Source organism: Arctopsyche grandis, chromosome 1 (assembly GCF_051622035.1).
Source record: "Arctopsyche grandis isolate Sample6627 chromosome 1, ASM5162203v2, whole genome shotgun sequence".
Classification (NCBI taxonomy): Eukaryota; Metazoa; Arthropoda; class Insecta; order Trichoptera; family Hydropsychidae; genus Arctopsyche; species Arctopsyche grandis.
In genome coordinates, this window is record NC_135355.1 from 2,738,399 (window position 1) to 2,754,016 (window position 15,618).

Sequence of the window (15,618 nt, forward strand, 5' to 3'; positions counted from 1 at the left end):
CACTAACACATTTAACAATAAATCATAATTATAATTAATTAATCAATCAATTGAAATTCAATTCATCCACCGAACATACAGTGAAGAGCGCAAATGAGAAGACGCGTCAGCAAGAAGACAATTAGATGACAAAAATACACAACGACGTAGGGAGGCTAATATCATCCTGAGAATGGCCTCAAAGTGAGGCACGTGCCCTTTTACGAACATCTGCGCTGCAAACCCTTGGTTTTGCAAACAAAGAGAGCAGGGTAGCAGTTGAACTTTTATCCTCTTCATTGTCACCTGCTTGTATATCGTCCATAATTCTCCAGTATAGAGGATAGTACAATAAAAAATGACCACTAACACGAAAACCATGTGAACTTAATAAGAGGTAAGTAAAAATACATAAATGATTGTCTCTTTATTAGAGTTGTAAAACCGTCTTGCCAGCATATTTGATCGAACGCAAAGTGCTCTTATTTGCCTATTCGATGTCACGATCATCAGAGAGATTTTCCGTCAGCAGCTGTCGAAGATTCAGAACTTGACTTCCCGCACGGTTTCAAGATTTTGTCCATCCAAAATTATGATGGGAACAAAATGAGGATATTGTAACGTGAGAACACGAGAGAGAGAGTATCCATTGTGTAAGTGGATTCGTGGGATGAATAATAGATATCCCTGATTAGGCTAACGGGATTCAGTAAGTGCCCAAACAAAGGATACGCTGGAGTTCTCACAGACCTGGGCGAGTAAACAATAGATTTGCCAGAGTAGACTTTTACGCGCCTAGACAATAGACACGCCAACGGATCGGGGATGTTGTGTTGTGCAACTTGAGGTACACACGGTAGATCGAATATTCTGGAGTGAGCGGCGGTTTCGTGTGGACCTCCCGAAATGCTGTGAAGCGACTTTGGCCTTTTATTTGGATCCTGAACCCACCCCTACGTTACAATATTATTAAAATGAAAAATTAGTATGGATTTAGCAAACTCATTAAAAATGTAGCCACGGGTTCGACAGTGGTAAATTGCTGGAGTCTACCTCCATATTGTTCCAAACGCTTTTTAATATTAGTAATAAATAAGGCTGGGTCAAACCATCACCAATCACTTTTTTCATCCTCGGAAAGTGTACGTGAGAACTATTTAGCTTTTAACTTGTTAGCTATGAATGCTTTTACAGAGGTGAAAATTTCTACCATATGTTTGTTTAAAAAAACTACTTTCTTTTTCCTCATATTTATGAAAAAATTGAGTATTTTTTGTTATTTTAATCCTTTGAAGAAAATAGCTTCACGAATTTGAAGCAAATAGCTTCATTTTGGAATTCCTGATTTATAGATATACAATAATGTACGTGAAACCCCATCTAGAAGCTCGAAATGTGTCAAATCTGTCAAAGTCACATACTCACATCTTAAAAAGGATAATCGAAATATCCGTCGTTTCTTTTTTTTTCACCTCGGCAGAAAATTTCGTTTCGCACGTTGAAAGTAATTTATCGTCACAATAAAGCACTTTCATTAGCATAAATAGCGGTAGAAAAGCTTCGAAAAGAACAGGTTTCTTAAATGTGAAGATAATATATTTGTGAATTAGAACGAACGTTCCATACTCGTCCATTAAAATTCAATTTATTAATTCCTTTTTTGGTAGGATCGGAATTTCACAAAGAATTGTAAAATTATGCATATTTTACTGCAAAGTTTAATTCAAACGTTTTTCCTGGTTCTGACACGAGACGTATACATAAGTACGTTAATCAAATACAAGGTATTTACATATACATAGTAACTCTAAATGTGCTGCAGTTAAAAATATTTTCAACGTTTATTTGCTTGGGCTTTTATCTGTCATATTTCATCTTAAGCCCAACATATTAAATTTATAAGATATTTTTCAACTATCAATTATTTAAAAAAAATCATAGATGAAATATTGAAAAGGGATAAACATTAGTAAAAAATCAATCCAAAAAGTCGAAATCACACAGTCGAAAACAAAGATAGAAGAGATCGAAAAGAGGGTTCGGTGATTACTGGTCACAAATTACTCGTCACAAAGTCACTAAAATCTCTATAACGGAACATCTGGCAGCCGAAAAGTCCATCATACTAACGATAACTATCATAGTAACGAGAACTTGATTGCCAAATATTGTGTATTCGCAATTTTTATGGCAAAAATTGTCTTTGTGACCACCCCAATGTGACGAATAGTCCAACTACCGAAAAGAGATACCTCAAACAACCGGTGAAAACGCATTGGCCAAAGAACGAACAATACATCGGCCATTTCAGTTTTATAAAAACATATTTTCATCATTCATTATATAACCTATTAATGAAGTCAAAATATATATGAGAGATAATGTGAGCCTTTAATGAAACTTTTATAAGATATAGGGAGAAAATTATAAAGTTATAGGCGTTTAAACAATTAAAATCGGACAAAACGAGTGGGGGGCGGAAAGTCAAACAAACAAGGCTACTGGCAGTGGGTAAGCTGTCACCTTCTCCAAAATTGTTGGGTTCTTAACATAGATCTAGAATATACTAGATATGGCATTACAACAAATTTCGTTGGAGATCTTGTCGCCACTAACTGAGGGGTGCGGGGGGTTTAACTAGCGGGGGGAAGTTGGGGATAAAAAAGGTTTTTTTCCCTACAACGCAGCGGTCAGCGTTTTTTTCACATATCTATCGACAAGGTCTTCGCAATCGACCTTTCCTACTTAGAAGCTAACCTAACCTAACCTAACCTAACCTACTGAGAGAAAAGTGTGCATGCGCCATGTATTTTGCATGCGCCAAAAGAGAGACCAGTATAAACCGTGAGAGCGGATCTATGTATTATACATCTATGGTTCTTAAGCGTGTTTATTACGATTATATTTCTCCATCGACTTAGCGGACCCAATTGAAATCTCTATCGGCGGCCAAACCTCGCAAAATGGCAAAGTTTTAAAGCGATCGGTAGAATGTTGGAAGTTTGTCAGACCAATTGGTGAAGTGAAACTAATAAAAACCTAGTAATAATAATAAAAAGCCTTGTAATAAAAACTGTATTTTTATAACTAAGCTTCTATTATTCATTTTGTATAAACATTTACACATACATACATATGCAATGTATATATTTTAATTTATAATATGTAAATACGTATACTTTTTATAATACGTATCTTCAAAAATTTTGCCAGCAGTTGTTAAAAAAATCTAAACCAGTCTTTCAGCTACAACGAGATTTTTTCTACTGAATCGAGCGATCAATGGAATTTTTTTGATACAAACTTGCATATGTATAGCAAAATAGCTCAGCGGTTAGCGTTGGTAATAACAAACAAATGAGGAGTTGTTGAATCCAGTGTTGCTGGCAAGATTTTGGCTATTTTTTTTTTTACAATTTCGCCATAGTGACATTACAGATTAGCTCCAAATCGTCACTATGGCGTATTTATTACAAGACATTGAAAACTCATAATTAACGAGACATCTAAATACATAATTATTACATACATACATACACATATAAATCGAAACAATACCTGCAATATATGGTCAGATATTACAAACATCGTACAAATACGATTTAATAACATTTTTTATATGATAATACGATTTTTTACATTCGATAAACAACCACAGAGACATCTATGTATGGTGAGAAATCTAGCGAAACCTGAGATATAACAATAACTCAAGGTTTGCAACAGAAAATTGGGAAGGAAACGCCAATTTCTACGAAGCCCAAATGGAAGAGCGAAGATCAAAATTCCACTCACACCTCAAATCAAATTATGAAAATAATTATGAGCGCAGGTTACCAGAAAAAAATTATTAACTAACCTACGCTCCTTGAGGTGGAAAATATCACATTCAGGCACGGTAGCAACAACTTCATTGATATATCGGATAGCTCTTTGAATATGAGCCATCCGATAAAGAACTGTGCCGTGCCAGCAGGAGGTACAACCATCAAATTATGATGTCTACCACACATATAATTATAAGGGACATAAAATCCCAACTGTTCCAGCATCAAATGGCATTATGTATTACCACGTAGAAGCTGGAGAACAAACGATTTAATGAGAAATTTTTCTGAAGTTCAAGGGAATCATACACATGCATGCCCATATAGAAAGAATTAGTACTCTTTCCTCTTTTTCTTTCCTAGTACATACTCTTTCCAATATAAGAAACGAAGAACTGCTTTTTGCGCTTTCCCAATCATTAGAGAGCAATGTAGCGTAGGGGTGCATTCAGGATCCAAATTAATGGCCAAAGTCGCTTCACAGCATTTATTCAACAATTCAGGACGTCCACACGAATCCACCGCTCGCTCCAGAATAATCTGATATGGCCTCCTTATAAAGGACAAGTTGCCCACCACAGCGTCCTCGATCCGTTTATACATCTATTGTCTAAGCACGTACAGTTTTAAGTGAGTCTCACGCTCTCGGGTTCTGAGAATTCTAGCGGTCACTTACTGAGTCCCATTAGGTCAATTCGGAGATATATGTGTTTTTTAAATCGCGCGATTTTTCTACATCTTGGTGTTGTTCGGTCGATGTCTCAAAATCTGTCAATTTCTTGTTCAAAATGAATATTGGAATCTATAGTCGGGTATTTTATCTTTCATTTGTAGTACTTTTCAGCTTTCAAATCTCTCTAAGTAGTCGTCCACTTCAAATCAAAAGTCAAAAGTACGTATTTTCACTTGGGATTTTTTCTTACTGTTAATACTATTTTATATTGAAACATGTTTATTGGGACAGTGTTCTGACCGCACTATTTTTTGTTTTCGTTTAAAAGGGTTAATTGGAAGTGTGCTGAAGTTTAAATCGGTAAAATTGCGAGCTAAAAGCTCGTACCAGTATTTACTCGTATTTACATGAATATGAATTGAATAATATATTAAATTGTCTTTATATGAGAATTAAATAAAATTCCAATTAGAAAAATCATAGTTCGACTATTCTTGTGGATTAATAGCAAAAATTCTATTGATAACTGGCTTACCTCGATAAAATAAACGAATTTTTGTTATTAATCCACAATTTAATATTATATATATATATATATATATATATATATATATATATATATATATATATATATATATATATATATATATATATATATATATATATATATATATATATATATATATATATATATCTCCGAATCTCGAGCCAATCAACATTTTTTATTACCAGATTCGTGTTCACTGGGCATAGATCTACATATAAGAAAAGTCATATCTCGTCCCTGAACCAAAATAAGTCGTCATTTGTCGAACAGTAATATTTGTCGTTTACGAATTCATTTTTATTATTCAACTGTTTTCTATGTTGATTAACCCATAATGAACATGTATCAATCTGAAGTATGTATGTATGTATATAGAGACATTTTAAAAAGCTCTCACAGAAAAAATTATCCCAAATTCAATACATTATTACCTACTACATACATATGTACCTGCTTTTCCATAAATAATATAAGTTGATATTTTAGTTTTTTTTATGTTATATGTTTAATTTTTATTTCATGTATGAGAGCATTATTTTTTTTAAATTAAACTATTTTTAGATACCTGCTTAACGTTTCACTTATGATTACAATCCAGGAAAAATTTGCCTCTTATCCGATCGTTTTCATACTTTGCCATATTGCTCATTTTGGTCATCAATATAAGTAAATGGATCCTCCGCCATTACGATGGTGCAAAAATATCGTGTAAGACGCGTTTGAAATTTGAATTTCTGAAAAGTGCCTGACGTCTATCCAGTTTTTAGTTTTAAACATAGATGGCGGTAGTAGAATAAAATTATTGGTATTTTTATTCAAAATAATAATTTTATATACAAATTATAGAAGAGGTATGTTGTTAAAAAAACGCTTTGATTCGCGGCACGAGTTTTTTAACGTGTGCATACATATGTTTTAATTATTTAATTATTAGTTGTATGTGTTGTTATAGTTGATTGTTGTATTCAATTAATGTCATTTGTTTCACTGTATTGCATTTATGTATATAAATTAACACGAAATATTTTTTTATTAATTAGCAACGATATTAATTGAAATACCCACAATTTGCACCGGGGCCCGGATTTTCTCTCCAAGGCCCTGAGAATGCCTACTAAAAGCTCTGTGCCTACTTCTAGGGTGATCAAACGAGCCCGGTACAAAAACGACAGTTGAAATGGGGTTAAAACGGTTAACGTTATATTAAATTAAAACGAAAAAAAAAACCCGTTTCGTAAATTAATAGCTATAGTAGGCCGGTTTGGACAAAATTTGTTTTTGTGGAACACGTTCGCGAACGTACACATGCAAATTTTCTATGGCGCACGCGTATTTCTCTTAATCATATTCAGGACTTTCTAAGATGAAGTATCTCTCTCGGTGTCGACTAACGGTAATAGTGAGTGTACAAAATGAAAAACTTTTGGCTGCGCGAATTATTAAACATTGACCATCGACCACGACAGTTGTGTCTGAAAAACACTCCATCATGGCCAAGACACTTCTCGTTCTCGTCTCTCTGTCAGTCTTCGTCTGTATCATAGATCAGACCAATGCTACCCTTTCCAGCATCATCAGGAATTGCAACAAGAGTATGTCGATATATTTAAATCTCTAATTTTGAAGATTAGGGTTTTTTATGTATTTTTTTTTTGTTTTGTATCAGGGACTAGACCCAATGAAATATTCAGCGATTGTGGAAACAACAACTGTCAGAACACCTGCAGTAGACCAACTGCATCTGTCGGATGCGTCGGATCGTGCATTCCTGGGTGCGTTTGCATTCCTGGATTTCTGAGGAATAGCAAAAACAATTGTGTTCTTCCAACTTCTTGCGGTAAGTTTTTTTTTATATTAAATTTACTAATTCGACTTTTTTGTAAGGAACTGTTATTATAAATATTGTATATGATCCCTCATTTTCCTGAATTTTTTAAATTATAGTTATTGCATTTATATTATAATTCTTATAATAGTAATTTTTTTCCATTTAGGTTTGTATGATTGCATAAATATAAAAAAAAAATGCTTTAATATAGCATTCTTCTATGAAGCTTTTAACAAAATTATAAATTGGTTCAATTTAGGATGAAGAATTTATATTTTAAATTTATAATGACTAGAGGTAGGATCGGAAGCGTGCCGTTTATTGTTCAATTGTTGTAAATGCTTTGTAAAAAAGGTTCGGCAAACCTTGAACAATTCATTTACATTTGAACAATAAACGGCCCCCTCAGGGTCCGGGCTTTAATAATGACTATCTATAATCACGGCCGTAGTTAGTATTTTTTAGGGGGTTGAAACACAGATGCACCCCTGCGAGCAATTTTTTAAAAACTTTTCATTAGGTATATATTCTTTGGCACATTTAAAATAAATATTTAACCAGTGAAACGATTAGAATATCAAGTTGAATATAATAATCGACTTATTTTTTTTTTGTTTTACATATACAAAAAGTTCGTATCACGAATTATTAAAAACAGGTTCACGTTTTTATGCTATTTAGTGTATATATATTGAAAAAAAATCACCTGAGGCGTTGAATGAAAATAAAACTTTGTATTGTTCTTAAATTTAAGGGGGGGGGGGGGGTTGCACCCTTATTTTCCCTCTCTGGCAACGACCTTGTCTATAATACATCTTTTCAGGAAATATTATGTAGAATGCTAAATATAAACGGTATTCGGTTAATTGCTTGAATGCAATTAATTGCTGGAATGTCACATTGCTGGAAATGTAATTTCATTATATGTAAAAGAAATTTTGTCTTTACGCTTAGTGTATCTCTTTTATTTTAAGATGTTTTTCCTTTGTTGTGTAAATATTTTTGTGAGAAATGTCACGTCGAATGTATTTTGGTTTTGGCATACTAATAATACAACTTAATAATTATACTTTTCCACTAGTTATTTCTTATAAAAATATATTAGTCAGCAGTATAGCTCAGTGGTTGCGCTAATTCTAACCACCGAGAGGTTCTCGGGTTCAAGACCTGGGCTGACCTCGATTGAAGAGAATTTATTCGGAGTATTTCTGCAGTGCTGCTGGTCACACTTGGATATTTGTGACCGTTGATCGCTTCCTACCAGAGTTTGTCATTTTTACAAACCTCTTTTATTTATGATTTCATTATTGAAACGGTTTCTCATTTTTTTTTCAAAACCATCCTACCTTCTATTTGTCACCACTATTTGAATATGACTTCATATTTATAATCTATAAATTCCGCTCAGGGGTAAAACCTGTAATGACATGCTAAAATTTTACATTCTTTTTTTATTCTTTTAATTAGTAAATAAATTACAAAATATAATCAAGCATTTTATTATTGGCAGGATACGTAAATTTTCTAATTTTTTCTTTTTACTTATGGATAAATTTGTCGACAGAAAATACGAGTGACTTATGAAGGGAAAAATCTGTCATCAAAAATCCTTAGTCGAACAAAAACATATTTTTTCGAATACAATTTTGGAAAACTTTGACAAAATTATTTTTTTAGCAATAATTATATTAGTTTTGCATCAAAAAATATTTAAACAATATATTAAAAATAAATATAAAAAGTACTACAATATAAAAATTATAGTCCCAGTTGAAATGATAATTTGGGATCTTTATATGAATCAAATTTAAATCTTAAATTATATAAATATATAATATGAATGCTAGAGGATTAATGTAATTAAATATATTTCTTAAAACTTCGTGGAAGTTTCGTGGAAGGATGGTATGATATAAAGGTTAATAATATAAACCTTGTAAAAATTGCAATGCTTATTATTATACAATGTAACAAAAGCTTTATACGTTGGTAGACAAGTAACTCGTAGCTGGGAAACAGCTACGCCAAATAAATTGCTAGATTAGTCCATTAGTATAATTAGACATTCGTCATTTTTGACGTGTCGTTCTATGTATTTTAACAAATTTTAAAATTGTTTCTTTTTTATTATTTCACACTATAGATAGTCCAATCCCGAACTTCAACAACGGTCTATGTGGAGCCAACGAAATATTTTCCAATTGTGGAAATGACGGATGCAGACCAACTTGCACCCGACAAAATTTAATCGGCTGTGTTTCACAATGCTCTTTTCCGGCCTGTATTTGTGCACCTGGATTCGTCAGGAACTCCTTCGGGCAGTGTGTCTTACCATCCTCATGTCGTAAGTAAAAAAAAGTAAAACAATATAAAACTACATATGTACGCCTCAACTTGGATTTTATCGTGGAAATGAAAATAACACGGTTGCCGTTTTACAAAAAAAAAATCTTTATACATATATATGTACATACATTTGTACATAGATACAAAGAAAATCGTTTGTGGACTCCATATAAAATTTCATACATTGTACCACCGATTGCAAGTCATCGGGTCAATTAATATCGAAATAATTTCAGATTGATAGCGACTAAAAACGCTTATTTACCCCTTACTATTGGTGAAGTTCTACTTCAAAGTTTATTTGATCCATTAATAGTGCCAGATTCAGACATCAATAAACTGTTTTCAGCCGCGGTACAAACTTGCCAAGGAATTAATGAAGTGTTCTCCAGCTGTGGTAACGATGGCTGCCAAAGATCTTGCACTAGGACTGATGTATCAAATTGTATTCCCGCATGCTCTACTCCAGGATGTGTTTGTGATGTTGGATTCGTAAGGAACGGGGCTCAAACTTGCGTCTTACCGACCACTTGTCGTAAGTTGATTTTATATATTATATTTATATGCTTGGGTATAATTCCCTTGAACTTCGGAGAAACTCCTCATTAATTCGTTTCGTTCTCCAGCTACTACGTGGTAATGCCCGTTGTTGCTGGAACAGTTGGGACTTTATGTCCCTAGTAAATATGTGCGTGATAGACATCATCATTTGATGGTTGTACCTCCTGCTCGCACAGTACTTTTTCGAATGGCTCCTATTCCAAGAGATATTCGACTTCTCAATGAAATCTTTGATGCTGTGCCTGAATGCAATATTTTCCACCTTTTGGGCATGCTTGGGTAAAATTCCCTTGAACTTCGGAGAAACTTCTCGTTAATTCGTTTCGTTCTCCAGCTACTACGTGGTAATACATCATGCCCGTTGTTGCTGGAACAGTTGGGACTTTATGTCCCTAATAAATATGTGCGTGATAGACATCATCATTTGATGGTTGTACCTCCTGCTCGCACAGTACTTTTTCGAATGACTCCTATTCCAAGAGATATTCGTCTTCTCAATGAAATCTTTGATGCTGTGCCTGAATGCAATATTTTCCACCTTGGTGAGCATAGATTATCGGATATTATTTTAACATATTTGTCTGGTAATCTGCGCTCATCATTATTATCTAAATTTGAATGTGATGTATGAGTGGAATTTTAATCTACTCTCTTTCATTTGAGCCTCGCTGTGATTTTTTTTCCTTATGCACATTTTTATGTCCTATTTTTCTTTTGTTTTATAGTATTTTATCTATAATAATAATTAGTAAACTATGAATTATTATGATTTTTATTCTTCTCTCGTATTTTTTTATGGAGACCATTGTGGCGCATTTGGTTCTTCCTGTAATGTCACAATGGTACAAACTAATGTTTAAATAAATATTATGCACACTTTATATTCAATGTGAAACTAAGGATATGATTTGAGGATTTAATTTATTTATTTGATTTTTTTTCACCTTATATTCATTTTTACAAACCTCTATTATGTTTCACTTACGATTACAATTCTGAAAAAAATTTGCCTCTTATCCGATCGTTTTCATACTTTGCCATATTGCTCATTTTGGTCATCAGCCTCGGCGTTTTCTTTGTGAATATCCGTTTTTTATGTATTATTTTTCTTTTGTTTTTTTTACTATATTTTTTATCACGTTTTTCTGCTTCTGCTTTTTTCTCTTTATTTTATTTTATTTTTGTTTTCTTCTCTTTTTCGTATGTAGGCCATTGTGGCGTTAGGTTCTTCCTGTAATGCCACAATAGTCCAAAACTATAAATAAATCATATTTAGCTTTAAATTTCTGATGTTTTTTATCACATCTTTTATTTAATGTTTGGCCCATTTCCTATTAGAAAATTTTGCATATAATTTATTTATATTTGAAAAATATTAACCTACTTGTTTTTTTGTTGTTCAAGCTACTGCTCCTTGCAACGGAGTTAGCGAAGTCTTCTCAAACTGTGGGGACGATGGCTGTCAACTAACTTGCAACAGACAAAGCGCTCCGGGATGCCAATCAGTTTGCTCAAACCCAAGATGCATCTGCGCTCAAGGATTTGTCAGGAATTCAGCTGGAGTTTGTGTCACTCCATTAAATTGCCGTAAGATATTGTCAATTCATATTGAAAAATCTAATATTTCCGCACCCTTTCGTAAATTAAAAAAAATGTTCAGTCTTGCATGTCTCTCTGATGAGAAAACTTGAATTTAGCGAACGTATCAAGTAAATCAGTAATGATTAATTTGAGAAACCCCGACTCATCACACACAAATATGTCAATCTATTATGAATACATGTAATATATGTATATACATATGAAAACTTTTGAAGATACTCTTCTTCGAACAGTGGCCGATTGAGCTCATATTATTCCCCCGGGCTTTATCAAACATTTGACTTTTTTTTCATTTTAATTCATATTGAATAAGGATAATATTTTATACTTATTGAAAATAAAAATAAAAATTTTCCTTTTACTTCAGGTGACAAAATGTCTAGTAACATACGTGTAATGTATTATAATAAGTACAATAAACACATCAAAATCATGTTTTAAAAATTATCGAACACTCCCATTCGTAAAAATTTCCATTTCGAGCCCTGGATTTGTTACGGTATTGGTAGCGAAATCTGTGTGCTGTTTCTTTGGATGTGAATTGTTTGCAATTACCCAGGAAGGCGCAATGGGGTTTACCTGTAAGGCCTTCCTGGTATAAAAAATGTAAAAAAATAATAATAATAACAATACATATGTACATACATATGTACCTCGGGTCTACGTGACGAGACAGAATGTTAGAAAACGCAAATATCGGAAGGCAAAGATCGAAAATCGAAAGATCTTAAGTCGAAAGATCAAAAAAAAAAAATGGTGCATGGTAAACGGTACATACTCACTTAATTTGCGCGAGCAGTATACAACAGGAACAAGAGGAACATGCTTTTCCTCCCGTATTCTGCGCGCGCACATTAATACGGGAGGAAAAGCCTGTTCCTCTTGTTCCTGTTGTATCATGCTCACGCAAATTAAGTGAAGCAAACATGAAGAGTAACTAAATATTCGGTTCTTAATTTTCAGCCACTACGCCAGTGTGTGCCAACCCCAATGAAGTGTTTTCTACATGTGCCAACACAAATTGCCAGTCAATTTGTGCTGGCACTCCTGGCACAGTGACTACCGTTCCTACGCCATGTCCTCCCCCTGCTGTTTGCCAAACAGGATGCATTTGCAGTTCAACAACTTTCAGAAACTACCTGGGACAGTGTGTCCCAGCTGCTTCTTGCGGTGAGTGAATAATTTTTTTCTTCTTGTCATGTTATTTTTGTTCAAAAGCATCTGGACGACGCCGGGCAATTCCTCGGCTATCAATATTGTAGACTGGTTGTTTTACCCGGCTTCGTTCAGTATTTGTAATATAAACTGCTTAAACATGGCGAATCTAATAGTAAATAATTGACGTCATAGAAATTTTGTTTTGTTTTTGAAGTTCTCAACCAAAAATACTTATAAACATACTTACATACATACAAACTCTCTTTCGAAATTATATATTAGATACAAATGTACATACATAGAACCGCCAATTTATTATTTTTTCATATACGTTTGTCATTTATTTATTTATTTACTTTACATATAAAAATAATAAAAAACTGGTCAAATAAACGCAATGTCACAGCACGGAGAAAAAAAAAATATTTCTGATTTTAAAAATTCGCTAGAAAATTAATTATAAGTATTTTAAAACAGTAAAAAATCACAATCAATAGAAAAAACATCTGAATATTGATTCCAATACTCACTCTGAGCACAACAATACTATATTTTGAGTTAAAGACCACAAAAGTCAAAAAACTGTAAAAATCGCGCATTTTTTACATACCTCCTTTACGTTTCACATGGCTTTCGTGTCAGTGGTCATTTTTATCTCTTATCCGATCGTTTTTTTAACCGCTTAGACGCCCAGCCGACGCGCTGAGCGCATAATAGATACGGCTGTTTGCGCCTTAAGGCGCTTTGGGCAGCTAAGCGGTTAAACGCTCATATCTCGTAAACGATCACTAACGAACAAAAATAATTATCATATTCATATTCGAATTCAGTGGGTCAAACTAAGTAAAGATTGGTTAGTCTCCGCTCTGGTAACTCAAAAACGTGATTTTTTGTTGCTCAGTGTAGTCAATGGCTTTGAATCGAAAGGCCTGGAAATAAATCATATAACAAACAATATTTATTTTTGTGAGTTTACTATACGTATTTTTAGTTTATATATTTACAATACACTTCTATAGTATTTGGACTTTTAAAAGTTTCCGGTTTAAAACAAAGAGGAAATTTTTCCGCTTAGCGCATCAGAATATAGATAGTTGCTTCGTATCGTAAATGTGTTGTGTCATGACGTATATGAATTTTCGTGCAGCTATTGAAGTTTACACTTGTTATAAATATTGATTTTTCGTATTCCAGGTATTTGTCCCGTTAACGAATCGTTCAGACTTTGTGGAACAAACGTCTGCGAAGGCACTTGCGCAACTCCAGGACTGCCAAACAGTTTATCATGCAGCACGGCTGGAGCGTGCTCTTCCAGGTGCTTCTGTAACACTAATTTCGTCAGAAACCAGGCTGGAAATTGTGTCCCCCTATTATCATGCTAAATGCTCCCCTGAGTATTCGAGCTTTACCAGTTTACATTTACTTTTGTAATCAAGATGTTATTTCTTTTAATTTATTGTAAAATTAATATTAAACATTATTTATTAAACAATTAAACTGTTGCTGCTTGGTTTTTTTTTATCCACCTCATCTCACTATGCTGTTTTAAATACATATCATCATTCGTATATATATAATATCGCTATTCTGTCTGTCTGCGATAACGCTCGCCGTAACATAAAAGTCGTTTCGTGTCGACATATTTATTTTTATTTATTTATTTTATTAATTGAAAAATCAACAGACAGGATGTACATAGATATGTATAAAAAAACAAATAGTAAATAAATAATATATGTAACATCCGAGTCCAATAATAGATTTTTACATAAATGAAAAAGATAAATATAAGGAAAACAAATTAAAAAGTAAACAATAAAGGCATGACAAAATATGTAGAACAATGCATAATTAAACTATAGTATTAAAATATTTAGAAAAGGTTATAAAATAGAATATAAGAAGAAATTGAAATTTACAAATATAAAACAAATGAAAAAGGTAAATACAAAATAAACAAATGAAAAGGAAAAGAATGAATGCTATAATATGATTAAATAGCACATTACATAACTAAACTAAAGTATAAAAATATTGGAAATATTGGAAAAATAGAATAGGAGAAGAAATGAATCAATCGGTCAAGATTCTCTTGATGTTAGACCTGAATTGATGTAGGGAAATACCAAATAGATCAACCTCATTCAGCTCTCCGTTAAACATACGATAAACGCGCTGCAGATAAAAATATTTTTGGGAATTAGTATTGAAAGGATCAAGTGAAAAGAGTCCAACGCGTCTAGAGTATGTACCTATGTACGTTACAGCTAAACCCCTGCCAACAAAACGTACAATATATCCAATATAATAAAAAAAGAAAAAAGCCTCTATATATATATTGTCAAATAAATTTTCAATAGATGGCGGTAAATTCTCAGTCTAGAGGAAACATTAGTAGCGATCAGTATACACAGTGGTGTAGTGCTAAATAAAAAATAACCAGGTCGGTGTTTAATTTTTATGACCCCAGCCCGCTTTTTTCCTTACAAAAAAAAAAGTTGTATCCTAATATTGAAATATTTATGAAAAAAAAAACGAATAATAATTAACAAATATTCTTACTCATTTTTTTTTTTTTTATATTTTATAAAAACTTCCATAATGCACCCTCTTCAACATTTTTGATTTTGCAAAACCCGTGTTTGTGTGACAACAGCAACATTTGCTTTTAGCAATGCTAAAACCATGTACATGTACACATACATATGTCAAAAAACTATCAAATTTTAACATGTGAATTTAGGGATGACTATTCATTTAAGCCGAGTTCCCTCATTTTATCTATTTTATTTTATTTTATTTTATTTTATTAATTGAAAAATCAACAGACAGGATGTACATAGATATGTATAAAAAAAACAAATAGTAAATAAATAATATATGTAACATCCGAGTCCAATAATAGATTTTTACAAAAATGAAAAAGATAAATATAAGGAAAACAAATTAAAAAGTAAAGAATAAAGGCATGACAAAATATGTAGAACATTGCATAATCAAACTATAGTATTAATATATTTGGAAAAGGTTATAAAATAGAATATAAGAAGAAATTGAAATTTACAAATATAAAACAAATGAAAAAGGTAAATACAAA

At 32.7% G+C, this 15,618-nt stretch overlaps 1 protein-coding gene across 1 annotated transcript; it reads left to right on the top strand.

The window, feature by feature from the left end:
- The first annotated feature begins 6,515 nt into the window (after nt 1-6,515).
- LOC143912888 (uncharacterized) lies at nt 6,516-13,903 on the top strand. Its single transcript, XM_077432340.1, has 7 exons — nt 6,516-6,618; nt 6,693-6,863; nt 8,998-9,175; nt 9,437-9,735; nt 11,166-11,348; nt 12,327-12,533; nt 13,716-13,903. The coding sequence occupies exons 1-7, from the start codon at nt 6,516-6,518 to the stop codon at nt 13,901-13,903; spliced, it is 1,329 nt and encodes a 442-aa protein (XP_077288466.1).
- The last annotated feature ends 1,715 nt before the right edge of the window (nt 13,904-15,618 follow it).

What these genes read in the sequence shown, in the direction of transcription:
- LOC143912888 (XM_077432340.1), top strand. Translation starts at nt 6,516, where the DNA reads ATGGCCAAGACACTTCTCGTTCTCGTCTCTCTGTCAGTCTTCGTCTGT. An exon ending in CGTCTTACCGACCACTTGTC is followed by an intron (nt 9,736 to 11,165) that starts GTAAGTTGATTT and finishes TTGTTGTTCAAG; the next exon opens with CTACTGCTCCTTGCAACGGA. An exon ending in TGTCACTCCATTAAATTGCC is followed by an intron (nt 11,349 to 12,326) that starts GTAAGATATTGT and finishes CTTAATTTTCAG; the next exon opens with CCACTACGCCAGTGTGTGCC.